The 23782-nt window shown below is 39.9% G+C and overlaps 1 protein-coding gene across 1 annotated transcript in view; it reads right to left on the minus strand.

Annotated features, from left to right (window-relative positions):
* Nucleotides 1-23782, minus strand: part of EIF4E (eukaryotic translation initiation factor 4E) — a 96424-nt gene that overhangs the window by 45775 nt on the left and 26867 nt on the right. Inside the window, 1 exon segment of the mRNA XM_060115320.1 lies at nucleotides 1990-2036. Within this exon segment, the coding sequence (XP_059971303.1) occupies nucleotides 1990-2036 (47 nt within the window).

Below are 23782 nucleotides of genomic sequence, written 5' to 3' on the forward strand. Positions count from 1 at the left end.
TATAAAATCACATTTTGTATAACTCTGTATCCTATAGAACACTTGGTACAAGGACCTAAACGTATCAGGAGCTATAAATATTTACTGACTCAAAACAGTCCTTCAACACTTTGTAGTTTTGTTCCCTGTTATTGAAACAAAACAGCACAGCCCGCAAAACCCAAAGGCCCTAGTTACTGAAACTTCAGACTACATTATTGTTTTATTGTTTAGAGGTTTTACCTTGCCCTTATTACCAGCTGTAATGCTTTTACTGATGCTGGTAGGAGAGCTGATCCAGTCAGAAGTAATATCAGAGCCCATCAAAGGGTTTTAAGTTCAAGTTTTACATATTATCTTTTATCTATTTAACATTAATGTTCTAAAAATCATTTAACTGTATCAGCAACTTAAGAAAGTTCTGTAGTCAATCTAATTTCCAGGAATATAAATAAACACTGGTACCAATAAAAGAATAAGTAACCAAGCAGAAAATCTGCCTTAAGTTCTGGCAACAAAGTAAGGATAGTTTACGTCAATGTAATGAAAAATAAGCATTTTTGTATTCTATAGACCTTTTCATAACTAATTTTTAATAGTTATAAAAGTCTTTAAAAAGTCAAAGCAAATTGGGAAGCCATTATCAAAATCACAAACTACCATTAAAGATATATGAAAATATCTGGCAACCAAGGTCCGGAACTGGTTCCAGAGTATCAAAGGTTTTCTGGTTAATGTATTATGCCTCTAAAATATCACTTAGATGTGACATTCCTGAAACGGCAACACAGGCCTAGAAGTTTCAGTGAGCCACTGCCGGCAAACCCAAACTATGACAAAGATACTCCCTCCTTTGGACGGTTAACAATCAACTTGGTGCTCTGTGATCAGCTTGCTTGAAAGAAGTTTTAAGATGGTGCCCAAACTGGGAGGGAAACCGGTAGAACGGATAAAGAGAAAATCAAATGGAACAGTAACTTTAAAAGTTCCTATTTCCAATAAACTGTGCCTGAGGAACCTTCCAGACGATAAAGACAGACTCGGAAGAACAGACGGATCTACACCCACTCGCATTCTCTGAGGCGTGCGCACTGCGCGGAAAGGATGAATGAATGGGAGACGGGCGCGTGTGAAATGCAGCAGGTCCGGCCGGCAACCAGACCGGCAGCAGCTATCCGTAGGCCTCGCTCCTCCCCCTTCCCTCCTCCATGACAGCCCAGCCTCCAGCATGGAGGGGCGAGGACAATGTGATCCCCCTGCTAACCACCACCACCACCCTTCATCCTACTCGCAGAGCTTTCCCGCGTGACAGAGGGTTCTCCTCCCCACTCCAAACCTTTCTCGCCTCCCCTGCAGCCCACCCCGGCAACTCTCGGAAGCGCCGGCGTAACATGCGCTGGCCGCTCTCGGCTCTCCTAGGCGAGGTCGAAGCTTCTCCGCGCACGCCGCGGCACCACCCCCGCCCAACTCACCCTAGGGCAACGCGCGCCCACCGGCTCCCTGGCCCACCAGTCTAAGGAGTCCCGGCGCGCGCCCCGCACCCGAGCCCCTGGGCTAGAGCGAGGGAGGGAGACACGGAAAGGCTGCCCCGGGGCTCCCTCCATCTCATTCCAGGCCGGCTCGCCGCCCACCTTCCCTGCGGATCCGGGCGCCAGCTCGGAGACGGCCCAGCGCCCTCCTATCCCGAAGACACAATTCCCACACACCTAGCCCAGGGCCCAGGTCACCCTCCACCCTCGAACCCCCTCGCGGCTCCGCCTGAGGCGCCGCCCCTCCCCCACACCTCTCCGCGAGCTCTCGGGCCCCCACCAGAACGTGGGCTCTACACGCCGTCGCGGCCAACCTCTGAGGCGCCCCCAGTTGTCCGCGGGGAGGTCAGGCCCACGAAGAGGGGGAGGGGGCGGCAAGGGATAGCGTGCGCGCCGGGAACGCCGTCCCGCGGGGTTCCAGAGTCCGAAGGGAGACGAAGCGTGCGGGCCGGTGGGGGTGGGGGCCAAAAGCAATACTCACCGGTTCCACAGTCGCCATCTTAGATCGATCTGATCGCACAACCGCTCCTGAAGGGGGGGGCGGTGAGAGGAAAAAAATGAGATTCAAACCGGATTGGCCGGCTTCTGTTCACGTGACGGACGTGTCCGTTTGGCCCTGGTGGCGCCTGCGCAAGACTGCGGTGGCGTGTTTAACGAGAGGCTTCTGGGAAGTGGAGTCTCTCTCCTTCTGTCTTTCTCTCGTTTTCTTTTTTTTCTTTCAGGCATAGAAGTTTAAAAAAAAAAAAAAAGGACTGGTCACGTGGTCGATGGGTACGGTGCGCGGTTCTCGGCGCGGCGGACACACGCGTTCTGGAGGGTGGTTTTCAGTCCTCTGCTCTTCCGCCTGGATAGCTGCTGTCGCACTTACTGCCAGGCATGCCTACTGTACCCTTTGTCGCCCTGTCCTCCCATCTTTCCCGAAAGGTTGAGAACCGAAGGCTCAGCACGCACAATAAGGCTTCATTTGCTTAGTTGAGGTCCTAGGACAAGTTGCCTGTGTGTTTATTTAATTTTCTTTTGACTGCACACCATTTTCTCTTAGTTTCAAAAAGAGGCGGCGATGGAGAATCGTTGTTTAAGCAGGCAACCCACCCCGGTCCCCCGGCTCCGCTAACGCTGGTGGTCACTCATGGCCACCACTGCCAAAAGGGATGGCGGAGCCGCCCACAGTACCCACTTGCCACAGGTTGGGGGAGGGGGAGTGCACCCGACAGCGTTTGCTGTTCCAACTCCTGAGATTAAGACCTCAGGGCTAAGGCTTGCGTGGAAGTAAAAATCATTTGCAAGGTGGGTCCTCTCGCTTCCACTGTTCTGCTTTAACGTGATCGGAAATAGCCCAAGTCCGGGTGCCAGCCAGGGAAGCCACTCCGGCCCCCGCTGACTAAGCCCTGGACTGACTGTCGGGAGTCGTTAGGCCGGGTCAACTATGACTCTTAACGTTGACTCATTCTCCTTAGGCAAGTGACTTAATCATTCAGTGCCCTAGCTTTTTCATTTATGAACCACAGATGATAATACACTTCCCTCACAAGGGTGTGCTATGCCAATGATTGTAACCAGCTTTGAAAATGAATCGGACTCCCTAAATGCTTCATAATAGTCAACCTCGTGCCTTCCTAAGGATCAGCGGCTTCCCGTTTTTTTTTAAGCAATGTTTAAATTTTTTCTTCTGTGCACTTTGTTACATTATCGTGTACACCAATGCAATTTTAAAGTTTCAAAACAATTTTTTTTTTAACTGTAGCTACCCTCCATGGAGACTTTAATGTTCAGGAAAATAGTGTTATATTCACAATAATCACTGGTAATTAGAAATTTATCCCTACAGTGGCATCCTATATTTCCTTTCCCTGTCATTTCTCAAGACAGTGTTATTCTGCACGGTTATTAATACAAAAAACAGAGGTAAAGAAATCTAGTAGAGCGCTACTGTAAGGTTTTAATGAGGACGACATATGATTACTATTTTCCATGCTTCTTAAGAATGTTAACACCAGAAAAATCAGTATAAGCAGGTTACCTGTGCCTGCCGGCTTACAGTGTTGCTGATGTCCAGAGCTGTGTCATAACCTATTATTGACTACATAATGGTCGCTTGAGTTGGCTAACACATAATGGAGGCTGTAATAACTCAAAACCATTGCCTGATCGTATGCTTTGGTTTACCTGGATGTCAGACAGGATTAATAGAAGCATCTGACCAGTCAACTTAGCTCTAGTAGGTTTAAAGTAGAAAGAATTCTGAAAACATAAAATAAATGGATAAATGGATTTCTATTTAGACTATCTACTCTTAGTTAACCTATCCAAAGTAATTATAGTCGATCTCAGTGATACTTTCTGTTGTTTAAAAGTAGTATCTTATCTTCTTTGACGAGATAGTATATATGTATTATTTTCCCAATGCTGCTAGAAAATAGAACAAAAGAGATTTAAAATTTAAAGAAATTTCAGTGGGACTGAAAACCAGTGATGTTCTTAAAACTTCCTTTTAATAATAGCTTCCATTTTTTAAACTTTTCTCTTGATCAAAACACACCTCACTTTTGTCAATCATCCTAGTACTTCTACTATACATGTATAGTAGAAGTATATATATATATACTCCTCTTCTTTGGAGCTTAATTTCTCTCCATTTTCTATGAGCTTTGTTGCATGTGTTTTATGACACATTCATGTGTCTTTTCCTAATATTACCATTAGACTCTACCATGTCAAAGACTTGGTGATTAGGTTTTTATCTATGTGTGTATATGGTTGTTTTGCTTTTGCCAATCTGAAATATTTTATTCTTTATTAATCTATTAATGCACAAAAAAGTACATTTGTTACATTACTACCATATTTGTGCTTGTACTTAAAGGAAAGAGTAATAAAAAAGATATTCGAAATGGGATATGGTATTGAAACACTATTCTACTTGTTGGAGTTATCTAGTTAATACGTAATTAATGGCCCAGCATAGTATCATGGTAACTATTATTTAAAATCCTGGAAAATAAATAAATAAATAAATAAATAAATGCCTGGAATGATTGGTTATCATTTAGCACCTGTAAATAGTCATGATCTTTTCTCTACATAATATAATCCTGAAGCTGGTATATTACTAGTCTTTATAGATCTAACTCATGGAAAAGAGACTTTAAATAATTTAATAGAACACATTATAATAAAAACAGCACATCATTTTTATCATGTATTTTGTCATTGGAATTTTATTTAGGTTTTCTAGGTAATCAAAGTCATTGTTTTGCTGGGCATTGTTCAACTATGGTTCAAACTGATCACATCTGCTATGATCAATCCCTCAAAAATATTACTGCTACACTGTCTAGGATTTAAAAAAAAAACAGGCCTTGGAATTTTAGACATTCTGTTTAAATTAGTTGCCTTTCTTAGACTTGGATTAGTACTAAGCAATCGTTTTTTCTTAAAATGAATAGGTTTTGAGACTGAAGATATGAAATCGCATAATAAAGTAAATGATCCTTAATATTTTAATTTTGGGTATTAACTTTAGATATAATCTAAACCAACCTCTAGTTAACACTAACTTTTTTAAAAACCTTTTTCACTCTCTTTTTAAACTTGGTTATACTATAGTCTATTTTTTAAATTGTTATTGTCATTTTCTACAGTGATGTTACTTTAGGAAAGACCTAAAATGATGGCTTCAAACAGGATAAATAATCCTTTATATTACAATTATATAGTTTAGTATTTGAGAGCATGAGCTCCAATGTCAAATTTTCTTGGTTCATAATCCCAATTCTCCCCTTTACTGTGACCACATGCAGATTATTTAGTCTCTTTGTGCTTCATTTTGTCATGAGTTAGATAGGCACAATAACAGTACTTATCTTGCATGGTTAGTGTGAGAAATGAGTTAATCCATGTAACTTATTTAGAATAGTTCTTAGAATATAGTAAGCACTCAATGTTAACTATAATTACCATGATTAATATTATATTAACATAAATTTATTATTTCTATTTTTGTATAGTGTAATATGCTTAAGAATTCTTCTATGCAGAGAACCAACCCACGCCCATTATCTTTAAGGATATTCCAAGCTTTCAGAGTCAACTATTGATTTCTTATAACATACCACATATTTTTCACATCAATTAATTCATTTGACCTTTATAACAAATATGTGAATTAAAAATTATCACCCCCATCTTATAGATAAAGAAAGAGACTCAGTAAAGTAGGGGACACAGGCAAGTCCACACAGTCAATGGGTGAGCTGGAATTCAAACCCAGTTCTCTTGACTCCAAGATTCTTTCTTCCATACCAGAGCTGCTTTCCTCTGATAGGGTCTTCCAAAATGCCTGTATCTCTTTGAAGGACTTCTAATACTACGTTCATTTACAAAACTGACAATTCAAGGAGTACTAAGTTAGTAATGGGAAATGTGTAATATTTGAAGGATATTTAAAGGACATGGGAAGCCCAGGCACTTCCTTTCTGGACTGTTAAATCTGTTTGGCATCCTAAGTCATAGATATATAAATAGTTCACTACCCATATAAAGAAGTGTGACTAAGAACAGAAAGGGTGCAGCTAACAAGCCAAAACAAGCACTCATTCACCTAACGATTGACTTTATTTCTTCCCTTGTTTCATTCAGATCTCTGTTCCAATGCCATCTCCTGAGGGAAGGCTTCCTTGACCACCCTATCTAAATTATCATGCTCATTATTCTTTATCTCCTTACCCTGCTTTATTTTTATTCAGGCCACTTTATAACTCTAGCTCTAAACCCGGTATTATATTAAATATTATTTAATTAATCATTGGTTGCCTCCACTAGCAAAATGTTAGGTCCTTGATGATTTGTAGGTAGAATGCTAACAAATATTTGGGAAAAACCAAAATTTTTAAAACTTCACAGAATTCTAGCCTTAGGACTAACAATGTAATAGGAAAATTACTATATACCAGGTATCATGTTAAGCAGTTTATGTGCATTGATAATACCTCATTTTATATTCAAAACAACATTCTGAGATAGATAAGGAAACTGAGGTTAAATAACTTTCCCAAGAACACAGTTCTGTCTTCAGGGCTCTTAACACTATATAATATTGACTAGATTGTAATTGGACTGCCTAATAGAAAGATAATTGTCTGAAATACTGAGAAATAATCTGCAAAGTATGTGAAAAATTCATGTAAGGAGTATGCTGGGTCAACAATAAGATAGTATAAATAAATGTAATTTACCTTTTAAAATTGAAATTAGAAAAAAATTTAAATGTAGTGGGATGAGATCAGTGGGTTATTTAGAAATAACCCACAAGATTGTAAACACCCAAAATTCAGAGATTTGGGTGGAACTTCAGGGAAGCATGACTGAATTTTCATTGCTACATACATGAGTAAGTGCTTACATTGAACTTGTCTAAAGAAATATGTTAATGGGTGGGAGCTGGTCTGCTTACCAACTATAAAAGAGGAATCCAGAATGACAATATTTGACCATCTAGTTTTGTTCTGGGGACAGAGTGCCCTGGTGCAAAAATATGGATCTCTGGTCCATTTGGCCCTCATTGGGAACGGTTTCTTGAGGACACCACAACTAATTCTCCTTGTTTGGTTCCATGTTTACCAAGCAACCATATGATGAACATATCTTCTGGTATTGATTTGTATATATGTAGGGCTGATATGGATACATGAATGTCTATAGACTAGTTATATTGCTCAGAGTCCATCTTAACTGGCACTAAATTTTTTAGTTTGTTTTACTTACTCTCTATGAGCTTGGCTAAAAGAAAGCTACCCCTGTGGACTGGATTTTCTCTGTGTCCTCAGATTGTGATGATTCTCTGAGGAAACACCAATCTACAGGAATGGCCTGGATGGCTACCTTCCCCAGGACTTGCCATGTGCCTTTCTACTCCAACAGCATCTTTGGAGACCTGTGAATTCGAAATTTTTGATTCACCTGCCTCTAAACTCTTATTTTAAGTTCAGAGTTTGAGAGATACCAATCCTCATTCAGGACATTGCTTAGAAACATGGGATGTACTAAAAATTCTCAGATATCACCATATGTGTTTCAAGTAGCTAATGGAAAACCGCGATTATTGTTTTGTTAAAAATAAACAATAAAATAATGGTAATAATACTCTCAAGAGAGCCATTTATATCTTTTGAAAAAAATGACAAATCACTATTAAAGACTTATTATTTGGGGAGAGCTTTTGTCAGGTCTGTGGATGCATTTAGTACAAACTGACCAACAGCATTCACAGCTCTGAAATGGAAAGTTAGGAAACAGGGGTCCATACTTTATCATATCAGTGCCTGAGATTATCAGGTTTTAAGAAGGGGAAAAGGGTTTGATCTAGATATGCATATTAGCAGACTGGATGTACTTAGCTTATAAAAAGTGACTTCTGGAAAATGAAAAAAACTTACTATGCTGGGCAGATTTATGAAACAAACTGTTAGTTTAATTGCCAGGCAATTTATGGAAACAGAACCTTAAAAAAAAAACCTGACCTTGCTTAAAAGTTTTTCCATATAGGCTTATATGCTTTTCCTCCCTGAAAGGTAAGAGAATAGGTTCACATGAGAGTTAAATACCTATTTTATTTTACAGTAAAATAAGATGGCAAGATAAGTAAACATGATCTTATCCCATTATTAGAGCTTAATTTTTACATTCTGAAAGAGATTTTGGCAATATATAGGAAAATGTCAGCAGTCATTGTTGAAATTTAAAAACTAAAGGGAAATTATTGTTTTGTTAGTTACAAAAAGGATTAGCTAAATGTAATTAATACTTGAAGAGCAAAGCGATACTTGACTGAAAATATTTAAGTGAAAATATTTAAATATTTTAACTTATTAACTTTTGTCTATTTTTTTGTCTTAAAAAGGAATGTTGGGCTTCTCTGGTGGCTCAGTGGTTGAGAATCCACCTGCCAATGAAGGGGACATGGGTTCGAGCCCTGGTCCGGGAAGATCCCACATGCCACGGAGCAACTAAGCCCGTGCGCTACAACTACTGAGCCTGCGCTCTAGAGCCTGCAAGCCAGAACTACAGAAGCCTGTGCGCATAGAGCCCGTGCTCCTCAACAAGAGAAGCCATCGCAATGAGAAGCCTACGCAACGCAAGGAAGTAGCCCCCGCTCACTGCAACTAGAGAAAGCCCGCGTGCAGCAACAAAGACCCAACGCAGCCAAAAAAAAAAAAAAAAAAAGGAATGTTACATTGCATGTCAACTGTACCACAATAAAACTTTTTTTTCAAAGAGCTGAAAAAAGGGAATGTTAAATATAGGAAATTCATGCTATTTTCTGAAACTGCCTAGGGGGTAAAAGTATTTAAAGTACTCATAAAGAAACTTGGAACTATGTTCTTATTTTGGGAGATTAAACCAGATATCTGATAGAAGATAATATTACTTAAAAGCTTTGTGTTCAGCTCCATCAAAAGAAAAAAAAAAAAGAAATCACACTCACACCCAGAGAGGAATTTGTTATTTATTTGCTTTTTAAGTTGGAGCTGGACTTTAGCAAAAGATTTCATGTTGGGGGATGGGACAACAGCTTAAATTGGTTTGGATCTATAAATTAAACTTTCGTTTTTCAAAATGTAAGGAGGGAATTCCCTGGCGTTCCAGTGATTAGGACTCCACACTTTCACTGCCAGGGGCCCGGGTTGGATCCCTGGTTGGGGAACTAAGATCCTGCAAGCCGCGTGGCCAAAAAAAAAAAAAAAAAAAAACACGAAAAAACAAACAAACAAACAAAACATGTTTAAGGAACCCTGGAGTAGAATTGGAATTTTAAAAATTATTTTATTATTCTTATTGTTTTTATACTGTTCTTCCCCTTGGTGAATTTTTTCTTTTCTTTTTTTTTTTTTGCCCCTTGGTGATTTTTTTTTTTTTTTTTTTTTTTTGCAGAGCACGGGCTCTATGTGCACAGGCTTCTGTAGTTCTGGCTTGCGGGCTCTCACTGTCGTGGCCTCTCCCGTTGCAGAGCACAGGCTCCAGATGCGCAGGCTCAGCTGCCATGGCTCACGGGCCCAGCCGCTCCGCGGCATGTGGGATCTTCCCAGACCGGGGCACGAACCCGTGTCCCCTGCATCGGCAGGCGGACTCTCAACCACTGTGCCACCAGGGAAGCCCCTCAGTGATTTTTAAAATGAATTTAATCTTATATAATGGTTTCATTTTAAACACAATATAACAAACGTCATTAAAGAAATTTTTTTTTAAAAAGGAAAATCTTCCCTACTACCCTAGTACATCAATATGCCAACATTTTATGCTCTTACAATTATAGGTCACATACAGTTCTGAACTGTATTTTTCACATGATCTCTCATTGAGAATATTTTGTACATTGTAGGCTGGATAATACTTTTTAAACATTTTATTTTGAAAAATTATCAAACTTACAGAATAGTTGCAATAGTAACTTCCACAAACCCTTCTAAACTAAGCAGTCGTTAACATGTTGCCTTGTCTCTCAATCTTTCATTATTTCCGAGCCATTTGAGAGCAAGTTGCAGACATAATGAGCTCTAAATACTTCAACATGTTCCTCCTAAGTATGAAAATATTTTCTTACAGAGCCATGACACAATTAAATCAGGAAATGTAATATTCAACAGTTTTATCTAAAATATAATCATCGAATCAATATTCAAATTTTGCCAGTTGTTCAAATAATTAGTTTTATAAAATTTTATTTTCCAATCTAGGATCATGCATTGCATGTTTAATCTGAAACGGTTCCTCAACTTGTCTTTTGAGACACTGACACTCAAAAGTAAAGGACAGTTGTTTTGAAGAATCTCCCTTAATTTGGTTTATCTGATTGTTTCTTATGACAGTTTAAAACTCGATGCTGTTAGGATAATTGTGGACTTGTTATGTTGATACAACACTTTTAAACTTGTACATTTTTGGCAGAAATTCTATGTAATATTGTGTCCATCCTAGAGCATCACATCAACATTGGTAGCATTAGTGGCCTCAGAATATTTCACTAAGTAGATATATTACAATACCTAATTCTCCATGGCTACATATTCAGCTTATTTCCAGTTTTCTTCTATTATGAATAATGCTCTAATGCATACATTCATGAGAAATTTATTTTCATATTTTAGATAATTACTTCAGGATAAATTTTCAGCAATGGAATTAAATGGTTTATAGAATACAACAAAACTTTCACTTTTTATACATATTGGAATTCATATTGCTCTCCAAAAATGTTGTATCAACCTAACAAGCATCAGCATTTGGTCTTAAAGGAATTAAAATTTTTTAAAATTATATTATACGAATATATTGTTGGGGACTTCTCTGGTGGTCCAGTGGTTAAGACTCTGCACTTCCACTGCAGGGGGCACGTGTTTGATCCCTGGTCAGGGAACTAGGATCCTGTGTGCTGCACGGCATGGCCAAAAAAAAAAGAGATTCTAATATTGTAAAGGAAGAAAAATCCCATAAAACTAAAATATATATATATATATATATATAGTTGATGACTTTTGTCACTAGTTTCTGTATTTGTTTATTCAGAGTCTTTACCTTTGTTCCCCTACTTTTATTTTGGAAATTTTTAAATCTACAAAATGTTGAAACAGTACACTAAACACCTGTAAACCTTCATCTAGATTCTCTAGTTGTTAATCTTTGAATCAGTAAGGATTGATAAGAATATACATGATAATTGAAAAGTGTATAGCAGTCAATGGGACCTGTCCCTCAAAATCGTGAATAGATAATAGGACATAAAGTCTTTAGGTGTAAAATAGACGGGTAGCCAACAAGGGTACTATTCAACTTACACCATCAAAAAATCAATGATGGATGATAAGGAAGCTGAAGGCAGTTGTGCCAATAAAACATCACAATCTTTTGCCCAGTTCCTGGATCTGAGCCAGTTTTCAGACTCAAAATCCATAAGCTGAAGGAGTTGGGTGCCCAGGAGAAAGGAACTCTGGCCAGTAATGGGGAAATAATTTTCCCAATTCTTTTCCAAATCAATCTCTGGTCATTTCTTTGGGTAATTGCATACTTTGGAAAAGGGCTACAACATTGGAGACCTTGGCAGGACATATGTGCACCAGAGGGTGGAAGAGAAGTCCTACTAAGATTCAGGAGCCTGCCACAAAAATACAATTTTGGGGGGGTCCAATAGTCAAGAGCATGTCAGGATATCCCATCCAAACTAAAGGACCAACTATTGCCTCTCACATACCCCACAGTGAAAAAGGAGGCCCAACATCAAATATGCCTCTTTAGGTTATAAAGGCAGCATATTTTACATCTGGGATCAAGTGATAAGAAAGGCTGCTAGCTTTGAGTAGGGCCCAGAGGAGAAAGGGCTTTGAAGTAGTATCAGACTGTGGTGCAATCTGACCCTTGGGCTGTATTACCTGGAAGATCTATGATGTTAGAAGTATCAATGGTGGTAAAAAATGCTATGTGGAGTTTTTGTCAAACCCCAGTGGGATAATCACAATGCAGGTCTCTGGGGTTCTAGAGCAAGGCCATAACATTTGCAGTAGAGAATTTTACTCTTGAAAAATAATTTCTGGCATGCTATTAGACCCCTGTAGAAGAAAAGTATGTGACCATTGGACACCAAGTAACCATATGTTGGTAACTACACCGATGAGGTGGGTTCTCTCAGACCTATTTCACCAAGTCACAAGGTTAGGCAGCCTAGCAATGATTCGTTATGAGATGAAAGTGGTACATTTGGGATTCAGCATAAGCAGGACCAGTGGGCACAAGCAGGTGGCATCAGCACCTCTCCTTCAATTTGCACTATGGTTATATGGGAAATTTCTCAGGAACAGCTGATGGAAAAGAAAAGTTCAAGCTTGAATCATGGCTGGGTTACCTCAATACGTGGATGCAAGCTAAAAAGAGTCACTACAGCCCCATACAGATGTGGCCTTAAAAAAAAAAGCTGGTGAGTGGACTTCCCTGGTGGTACAGTGCTTAAGAATCCGCCTGCCAATGCAGGGGACCCAGGTTCGATCCCTGGTCAGGGAAGATCCCACATGCCACTGGGCAACTAAGCCCGTGTGCCACAATTACTGAACCTGCACTCTAGAGCCTTTGAGCCACAACTACTGAGCCCACGTGCTGCAAGTACTGAAGCCCACGCACTTAGAGCCCATGCTCTGCAACAAGAGAAGCCACCACAATGAGAAGCCCGCGCACCACAACGAAGAGCAGCCCCTACTCGCTGCAACTAGAGAAAGCCCACGCAGCAACAAAGACACAGCGCAGCCAAAAAAAAAAAAGCTGGTGAGTGAATTTCCTCCCAAAGGGTACACTGTGCCCTGGGTCCTCCACTTTATGTGGAAAGATAAGTGGCTCAGGGTTAGAACATGTATAAACTCATGCCACTGGTGAGTGGCTTGGCCATCTGGACAGGGACCTGAGGGAAGATTACAAAATTCGAGTCAGGTAGGTCTGGAGTAGAGTGGATAAACAGATGAGAGTGAACACAAAATATTAGGATCTTTGTATCCCATGTTAATGTCCACCAGACAGCACTGATCTTGGAAGAAATATAAACAACCAAGAAAACAAAATGACTTGGCCACTTGATGGTACCCAGCCTGTGTTATCAGCCACTTCAGTGCTTGACCAGTGGGTGCATGAATAGAATATCCATGGTGACTGCACATGGGCCCCAAAAGATGAATTTCACTTACCAAGGCTGATCGAGCTACTGTCATTGGCAACTTAGGAGACAAAGAGAGGAATCATCACTCTGTCAGAAATAATTGACCCTCATATCCAGCCTGCTGGGAGGATATGCTTGGTGCCCAGAAGATCCACTTGGGTACCTCTTGATACTTCTTACCCAATTTTGATGGCAAATGGACAAGTATATAAACTATTAGGTACCAAAGAAGGGCATGGTACCCTGTGACTCAGACCTGTAGGTTAAGGACCTGGACCAAACCATGGGGCAAGCTACCAAGACCAGCACAGGTGTTCTCTGAGGGTGATAAGAATCTTGAGTGTATAGTAGAGGGGGGACAAGATGAACTCAGCCACAGCCCTCTAATTCTTTTTTTTTTTTTTTGATATTTATTTATTTATTTATTTAGGTTGCGCCGGGTCTTAGTTGCGGCATGCGGGTTCTTCATTGCTGCGTGCGGGATCTTCATTGCAGCATGTGGACTCTTAGTTGAGGCATGAAGGCTCTAGTTCCCTGACCAGAGATCAAACCTGGGCCCCCTGCATTGGGAGTGGAGTCTTAACCGCTGGACCACCAGGGAAGTACCAGGGCTGTAATTCTTTTCACTCATCTTCCACTTCTAAATTTCCCCTAGAAAACAGGTGTACTGGATCTGGGAGGAGGTGTTCTGGAATGTACGTGAAGAAGTGGATCTGGGATTCCCTGGTGGCGCAGTAGTTAAGAATCCGCCTGCCAATGCAGGGGACACGGGTTCGAGCCCTGGTCCGGGAAGATCCCACATGCTGAGGAGCACTTAAGCCCGTGCGCCACAACTACTGAGCCCGCGCTCTAGAGCTCACGAGCCACAACTACTGAAGCCCGCACACCTAGAGCCAGTGCTCTGCAACAAGAGAAGCCACCGCGATGAGAAGCCTGTGCACTGAAACGAAGTGTAGTCTCCAGTCTCTGCAACTAGAGAAAGCCCGCACGCAGCAGCAAAGACCCAACTCAGAAAAAAATAAATAAATTTATATTTTTTAAAAGTGGATCTAAGCAGCACAAGGGGTAAATTGCTGTCAACACAATGGTGAGCCAGCAAGGTTCTTTTTTTTTTAATTTTTATTTTATTTATTTATTTTTTGGCTATGTTGGGTCTTCGTTGCTGCACTCAGGCTTTCTCTAGTTGCGGCAAGCAGGGGCTACTCTTCGCTGCGGTGCACGGGCTTCTCATTGCAGTGGCTTCTCTTGTTGTGGAGCACGGGCTCTAGGCGTGCAGGCTTCAGTAGTTGTGGCTCGCGGGCCCTAGAGCTCAGGCTCAGTAGTTGTGGTGCACAGGCTTAGTTGCTCTGTGGCATGTGGGATCTTCCTGGACCAGGACTCGAACCCTTGTCCCCTGAATTGACAGGTGGATTCTTAACCACTGCACCACCAGGGAAGCCCCCAAGGTTCATCTTTAATGAATGGCTTATTGCTGCAAGCTCTGTGTCAGAGTCTGCTTCCCAGGGAACCCAACCAGTAACAATAAATATACATAGATGACAGTTTAAAATTTTGAATAATCATATTTTAATACATAGGTATAGAAGAACACCTATATTTAGTATATTTTTTAAAAATTTAAAAGAATATGTACTAGCATTTGAACTGACCTGGAGAAGCTTATGATTTAATTTATAATTTATGAACAAATTAGAAAACATATAATGGTGTAACTTGTCATAAAACTGAGTACATATATTAAGCTGAATATGTAAATCAAAGAATGAAAAATATTAAGTTGCAATATGACACATCTGGCAACTTAACTGTGATTTACATATTTTTAAAAAATTGCTATGTAAATAATTCATATGTCATGACCTAAAGGATTATTATCACCATTTAGGATAATACACTTTGAGAATGTGGCTGAATGTTATTATACTTAGATGGATAGCTTACTCATTTCTATATTTAGAAATGCTAAAATCCTGAAATGTTATGTCTAATGTCCCTGCTATTTTTGCTTGGATTGAGAATAGGTAAAAATTCAGCATTCAAACAAACTGAACTTATAGTCTCCAATCTCCAATACCAAATTCTAGCCCCTGGTTGTGAGGGCAAGACCTTCCCACTGAGTGATGTTACGTGATTGTATCAGCCAGGGTTCTCCAGAGAAATAGAATCAACGGGAGACATAATAATATATATATATATATATATATATATGGCTTGTAGGAATTGGCTCACACAATTATGGAGGCCAAGAAGACCCACAATCTGTGGTCTGCAAGCTGAAAAACTAGGAAAGCCACTGGTGTAATTCAGTCTGAGTCTGAAGGCCTGAGAACCAGAGGAGCAAATGTTGGGTGTTCCAGTCCGTGTCCAAAGGCCCAAGAATTGAGAAGCTGATGGTGTAAGTCCGGGTCTTGGTCCAAAGGCTGGAGAACCAGGAGCACCAATGTCCAAGAGCAGGAGAAGATGGATGTCCCAAACCAAGGAGAGAGCAAATTTACCCTTTCTCCATCTTTTTCTTCTATTCAGTCCCTGAACAATGATGCCAACGCACATTGATGAGGGCTATCATACTTCGTGTACCATTCAAACATTAAACTCTTCCAGAAGCACCCTCACAGAAATTCCAAGAAATAATGCTTTACCAGCTATCTGGGAATCCCTAAGCCTAGTCAAGTTGACGCATAATTTTGTTTTAAATTCAAGTTTAGTTGTTTTACAATGTTGTGCCAATCTCTGCTGTGCAGCAAAGTGACTCAGTTATAGGGACGTCCCTGGTGGTCCAGTGGTTAGGACTCCCGCTTCTGCTGCAGGGAGCAGTTTCGATCCCTAGTTGGGGAACGAAGATTCCTCGCAAGCTGCATGGCACAGCCAAAAAAAAAAAAAAATTTACACACATGTATACATTTTTTTTTGTTTTTTAAAAATATTCTTTCCCATTATGGTTTATCCCATGAGATTGGATATAGTTCCCTGTGCTATACAGTGGGACTTTTTTGTTTATCCAGTCTAAACATAATGGTTTGCATCTACTAATCCCAAACTCCCAGTCCATCCCTTTTCCTCCCCCTACTCCCTTGGCAACCACAAGTCTGTTCTCTACATCTGTGAGTCTGTTTCTCTCTTTTTAAAATAATTAATTAATTAATTAATTAATTTTTGGCTGCAGTGAGTTTACATTGCTGCATGCGGGCTTTTCTCTAGTTGTGGCGAGCAGGGGCTACTCTTCATTGCTTTGCTCAGGCTTCTCATTGTGGTGGCTTCTCTTGTTGCAGGGCACAGGCTCTAGGTGCGGGGGCTTCAGTAGTTGTAGTTCGTGGGCTGTGGAGCACAGGCTCAGTAGTTGTGGCGCACAGGCTTAGTTGCTCCCTCTGTTTCTGTTTTGTAGATAGGTTTATTTGTACAATATCTTAGATTCCACATGTAAGTGAAATCATACGGTATTCATCTTTCTCTTTCTGACTTATTTCACTTAGTATGATAATCTCTAGTTGCATCCATGTTGCTGCAAATGGCATTATTTTGTTCTTTTTTATGGCTGAGTAGTATTCCATTGTATATATGTACCACATCTTCTTTGTCCATTTATCTTGATGGACATTTAGGTTGTTTCCATGTTTTGATTATTGTGATAGTGCTGTTATGAACATAGTGGTGCATCTATCTTTTTGAATTATAGCTTTGTCCAGGTATACGTCCAGTAGTGGGATTGCTGGATCATACGGTAATTCTATTTTTACTTTTCTGAGGAACCTCCATACTGTTTTTCATAGTGGCTACAACAACTTAAATTCCCACCAACAGTGTAGGTGGGTTCCCTTTTCCTCCATACCCTCTCCAGCATTTGTTATTTGTAGACTTTTTAATGATGGCCATTCTGACCAGTATGAGGTGGTATCTCATTGTAGTTTTGATTTGCATTTCTCTAATAATTAGTGCTGTTGAGCATCTTTTCATGTGCCTACTGGTGATCTGTATGTTTCCTTTGGGGAAATGTCTATTAAGGTCTTCTTCCCAGGGACTTCCCTGGCAGTCCATTGGTTAACACTCTGCACTCCCAATGCAGGGGGCCCAGGTTCAATCTCTGGTCGGGGAACTAAGATCCCACATACTGCAACTAAGCCTGTGCACCAGGCTTAGAGCCCACATGCCACAACTAGAGAGAGCCCATGCACTGCAACTACAGAAGCCTGTGTGCCACAACGAAGAGCCAGCACAGAAAAAAAAAAAAAAAAAAGACTATAAAAAAAAGGACTTCTGCCCATTTTTCAGTTGGGTTGGTTGTTTTTTTTGCTGTTGAGTTGTATGAGCTGTTTGTATATTTTGGTGATTAAGCCCTTGTCAATCTCATCATTTGCAAATATTTTCTCCCATTCAGTAGGTGGTCTTCTTTTATTAAATATTTCTTATGGTTTCCTTTGCTGTGCAAAAGCTTGTAAGTCTGATTAGGTCCCATTTGTTTATTTTTGTTTTTACTTCTATTGTCTTGACCTAAGAAAACATTGGTATGATTTACAAGTTGACACATAAAATTAATCATCACAGTGACACTAGAATAGCAATCCAAAAGTAATATCTAGGACTCACCAGCTTAAGGTAGACTTAGAGTTTTACTCAAACAGTCTCTTCCAAAGTTAGCCAGATGTTTTAGTTTTTAAAAAATTAATTAATTAATTAATTAATTTTTGGCTGCGTTGGGTCTTTGTTGCTACACACGGGCTTTCTCTAGTTGTGGTGCACAGGGGCTACTGTTTGTTGTGGTGCGCAGGCTTCTCATTGTGCTGGCTTCTCTTGTTGGGAGCATGGGCTCTAGGCGTGCAGGCTCAATAGTTGTGGCTTGCGGGCTCCAGAGCGCAGGCTCAGTAGTTGTGGCGCATGGGCTTAGATACTCTGCAGCATGTGGGAAATTCCTGGACCAGGGCTTGAACCCATATCCCCTGCACTGGCAGGCGGATTCTTAACCACGGTGCCACCAGGGAAGTCCTGTTTTAGTTTTTTAAATGAATAATTGTTAAAATTGAAATCATATCAAGTATCTTTTCTGACCACAACACTATGAGACTACATATCAACTACAGGAAAAAAATCTGTATAAAATACAAACAAAGGGAGGCTAAACAATACACTATTTAATAACCAAGAGATCACTGAAGAAATCAAAGAAGAAATCAAAAAATACCTAGAAACAAATGAAATGAAAACACAAGGACCCAAAACCTATGGGATGAAGCAAAAGCAGTTCTAAGAGGGAGGTTTACAGAAATACAATCCTACCTTAAGAAACAAGGAACGTCTCAAATAAACAACCTAAATTTACACCTAGGGAAAATAGAGAAAGAAGAACAAAAATCCCCCAAAGTTAGTAGAAGGAAAGAAATCATAAAGATCAGGTCAGAAATAAATGAAAAAGAAATGAAGGAAAAAAAAAGAAATGAAGGAAACAATAGCAAAGATAAAACTAAAAGCTGGTTCTTTGAGATGATAAACAAAATTGATAAACCATTAGCCAGACTCATCAAGAAAAAAAAGGGAGAAGACTCAAATCAATAGAATTAGAAAAGAAAAAGGAGAAGTAACAACTGACACTGCAGAAATACAAAGAATCATCAGAGATTACTACAAGCAACTATATGCCAATAAAATGGACAACATGGAAGAAATGGACAAATTCTTAGAAATGCACAACCTGCTGAGACTGAACCAGGAAGAAATAGAAAATATAAACAGACCAATCACAAGCACTGTAATTGAAACTGTGATTAAAAATCTTCCAACAAACAAAAGCCCAGGACCAGATGGCTTCACAGGCGAATTCTATCAAACATTGAGAGAAGAGCTAACACCTATCCTTCTCAAACTCTTCCAAAATATAGCAGAGGGAGGAACACTCCCAAACTCATTCTATGAGGCCACCATCACCCTGATACTAAAACCAGACAAAGATGTCACAAAGAAAGAAAACTACAGGCCAATATCACTGATGAACATAGATGCAAAAATCCTCAACCAAATACTAGCAAACAGAATCCAACAGCACATTAAAAGGATCATACACCATGATCAAGTGGGGTTTATCCCAGGAATGCAAGGATTCTTCAATATACGCAAATCAATCAACGTGATACACCATATTAAAAAACTGAAGAATAAAAACCATATGATCATCTCAATAGATGCAGAAAAAGCTTTCGACAAAATTCAACACCCATTTATGATAAAAACCCTCCAGAAAGTAGGCATACAGGGAACTTTCCTCAACATAATAAAGGCCATATATGAGAAGCCCACAGCCAACATGGTCCTCAATGGTGAAAAACTGAAACCGTTTCCACTAAGATCAGGAACAAGAAAAGGTTGCCCACGCTCACCACTATTATTCAACATTGGTTGGGAAGTTTTAGGCACAGCAATCACAGAAGAAAAAGAAATTAAAGGAATCCAAATCGGAAAAGAGGAAGTAAAGCTGTCACAGTTTGCAGATGACATGATATTATACATAGAGAATCCTAAAGATGCTACCACAAAACTACCAGAGCCAATCAATGAATTTGGTAAAGTTGCAGGATACAAAATTAATGCACAGAAATCTCTTGCTTTCCTATACACTAATGATGAAAAATCTGAAAGTGAAATTCAGGAAACACCCCCATTTACCTTTGCAACAAAAAGAATAAAATACCCAGGCATAAACCTACCTAAGGAGACAAAAGACCTGTATGAAGAAAACTGTAAGACACTGATGAAAGAAATTAAAGGTGATACAAACAGATGGAGAGATATACCATGTTCTTGGATTGGAAGAATCAACATTGTGAAAATGACTATACTACCCAAAGGAATCTATAGATTCAATGCAATCCCTATCAAACTACCACTGGCATTTTTCACAGAACCAGAACAAAACATTTCACAATTTGCAAGGAAACACAAAAGACTCTGAATAGCCAAACCAATCTTGAGAGAGAAAAGTGGAGCTGGAGGAATCAGGCTCCCTGACTTCAGACTACACTACAAAGCTAAAGTAATCAAGAGAGTATGGTACTGGCACAAAAACAGAAACATAGATCAATGGAACAAGATAGAAAGCCCAGAGGTACACCCATGCACCTATGGTCAACTAATCTATGACAAAGGGGTTAAGGATATACAGTGGAGAAAAAAGAGCCTCTTCAATAAGTGGTGCTGGGAAAACTGGACAGCTACATGTAAAAAAATGAAATTAGAATACTCCCTAACACCATACACAAAAATAAACTCAAAATGGATTAGAGACCTAAATGGAAGACCAGACACAATAAAACTCTTAGAGGAAAACATAGGAAGAATACTCTTTGACATAAATCACAGTGTAGAAGGGTAACTGAGGACAAGGGAAGAGACGTGACCCAAGAATCGGCTCACCTAGCAAGCTGGGTGCATGTGAATGTTTCAGGACTGCAAGCAGTACTGATTGTTCTGGGCACTGATCCACGCATGTCCTTGGTATAATTGGGAACATAAGAAAATAAGGAGGTGCATTGCTTAGTTGTTCAAGGACGACACAGCCTGTGCTAAAAAGAACCTTTTTGTATTAGATAAAGCTTAAATAAATACGCCATAGTGGACTGAGGGCTTTGCTGTTTTGCCTGAGCGAGCAACAGCCCTCTACCACTGTGCTTTAACGCATACATCTTGTGTGTTGGACTCATTTTCATCCCTGACTGAACAACTGCAACATCACAGGAAGATCTTTTTTGATCCACCTCCTAGAGTAACGGAAATAAAAACAAAAAGAAACAAATGGGACCTAATGAAACTTCAAAGCTTTTGCACAGCAAAGGAAACAATAAAAAAGACGAAAAGACAACCCTCAGAATGGGAGAAAATATTTGCAAACGAATCAACGGACAAAGGATTAATCACCAAAATATAGAAACAGCTCATGCAGCTCAATATTAAAAGAATAAACAACCCAATCCAAAAATGGGCAGAAGACCTAAATAGACACTTCTCCAAAGAAGACATACAGATGGCCAAGAAGCACATGAAAAGCTGCTCAACATCACTAATTATTAGAGAAACGCAAATTAAAACTACAATGAGGTATGACGTCACACCAGTTAGAATGGGCATCATCGGAAAATCTACAAACAACAAATGCTGGAGAAGGTGTGGAGAAAAGGGAACTCTCCTGCCCTGTTGGTGGGTATGTAAACTGACACAGCCACTATGGAGAACAGTATGGAGGTTCCTTAAAAAACTAAAAATAGCATTACCATATGACCCAGCAATCCCACTACTGGGCATATACCCAGAGAAAACCATAATTCAAAAAGACACATGCATGCACCCCAATATTCATTTCAGCACTATTTACAATAACCAGGTCATGGAAGCAACCTAAATGCCCATTGACAGATGAATGGATAAAGAAGTTGTGGTACATATATAGAATGGAATATTACTCAGCCATAAAAAGGAACGAAATTGGGTCATTTGTTGAGACGTGGATGGATCTAGAGTCTGTCATACAGAGTGAAGTAAGTCAGAAAGAGAAAAACAAATATTGTTTATTAACACATATATGTGGACCCTAGAAAAATGGTACAGATGAACCGGATTGCAGGGCAGAAATTGAGACACAGATGTAGAGAACAAACGTATGGACACCAAGCGGGGAAAGCCACGGTGGGGTGGTGATGGTGGTGTGCTGAATTGGGCAATTGGGATTGCCATGTATACACTGATGTGTATAAACTTGACAAAATAGACTTTAAAATAAAGAAAATTACAAGAGACAAAGAAGGACACTACATAATGATCAAGGGATCGATCCAAGAAGAAGATATAACAATTGTAAATATCTATGCACGCAACATAGGAGCACCTCAATACATAAGGCAAATACTAACAGCCATAAAAGGGGAAATTGACAGTAACACAATCATAGTAGGGGACTTTAACACCCCACTTTCACCAATGGACAGAGTTTCCATGTGGGGAAACTGGTTTCCACATGGGTTCCTCAGGCCACCATGCTGGGCCCCAAGCTCCCCAAGGACAGATGCTCATTTGTTTGGGATCTTGCCCTACGTATTTCTTCATCTGGCTGTTGATTAGTATCCTTTAATATCCTTTTATAATAAATTAGTAACCTAGTGAGAAAAAAAATTATGAGTTCATGTATCACGAAAACTCGATTGGGAATAATTGCAGTTAATTAGTCTGATAAACATCACCTTTCTTTGGGAGGTGTTCAAATGGTAGCAAAGGCAAAAACTGAAAGATCAAGACTGAGAAAAGGTAACTAGTAGAAGTCTTTAAGTAGGAGAAGTCAACAATAAGGAGAAGCTAAAATAAATAAATGCCATTATGCTGAGAGAAAGAAGATGGTCAGTTAATTGGTGGCATCTGGAGCAGGACAATCAGACACAGAGAGTAACTGAGTCTCTGTTATGGTCGAGCAGACAATGGAGGCCATTGGAAGCTTACTGAGTCACTAGAACTGCTGGACATCATGATGGACCTTGCCATATTCTTCCCAGGCCATATTCTGTCTTCTTGAGTTCTGGTAGCTTGAGTATGTCTCTATTACTGTAACCTGCTAGACTGTAGCTACACTCCACACTGCTGCAATGAATTTTATTAGTTAAAAAAAATCAATATGCGGATTTAAATAGGTAGGTAAATGTATTTGTTTACAAGGTATACCAAATAATAAAATGAGAACGAACAACCAGAAATCAGAATATAAGAAAAATAAACTAGTAAATATCCTCATTCCAAGGGTCTATAATTGTTACATGTACTAACCATAAAATTTGAACCTGAGCTTCCAGGTATCTATGGCAAAAAGAAATAAAGGAAGAACACAAAATATTTGGAGATATTTAACTTTTACCTCTTTTTTTCCCCCTTCCCTGTCCTCTCATATAAGTAGGTGGCCAGGTCTGTGCTTTCTTCATCAAGATGAAGTGCGTGTAGTAAGGATGGAAATGGAAGTCGCCTGGAAAACTTTCTGGCTTTTATTTCAAAAGGCTAATTCTCTGTAGAAGAGAGAAAGTGCAGGTAGGGACAAAATGGCTTGGAGAAAGTTGAAGTAAAAGAACTTCTCTCTGTTAAGAAAAAGATTCTTGGGATCTCCCTGGTGGTCCAGTGGTTAAGACTCTGTGCTCCCAATGCAGGGGGCCCGGGTTCCATCCCTGGTCAGGGAACTAGATCCCACATGCCGCAAGTAAGAGCCTGCATGCCGCAACTAAAAGATCTCTCATGCCACAACGAAGATCCCACGTGCTGCAACTAAGACCCGGCGCAGCCAAATAAATAAATAAATATTTTTAAAAAAGAAAAGAAAAGGAAAAAAGATTCCTTAGGGTCAATAATGGCCAGAGGACTTGGGTTTTGGACATGGGAATCTGGATCATACTTTCGGGTAGTACTGCTAGGGAGGGAGCAAGACGGACCCTAGAAAGGAACAACTGCAGGGTACATGAGTCCCCAGGCATGGAATTCTCAGCCTTGGTAAAAATATCCGTGCTGCAAACTTGGAGCAGAAGCAGCTCAGAGCTGCTGGACCTGAAGGGATGATGTGGACAGACCGTGGTCAAGGGCT

This window comes from Mesoplodon densirostris, chromosome 1 (genome assembly GCF_025265405.1).
Source record: "Mesoplodon densirostris isolate mMesDen1 chromosome 1, mMesDen1 primary haplotype, whole genome shotgun sequence".
In the NCBI taxonomy this organism is placed as follows: domain Eukaryota; kingdom Metazoa; phylum Chordata; class Mammalia; order Artiodactyla; family Ziphiidae; genus Mesoplodon; species Mesoplodon densirostris.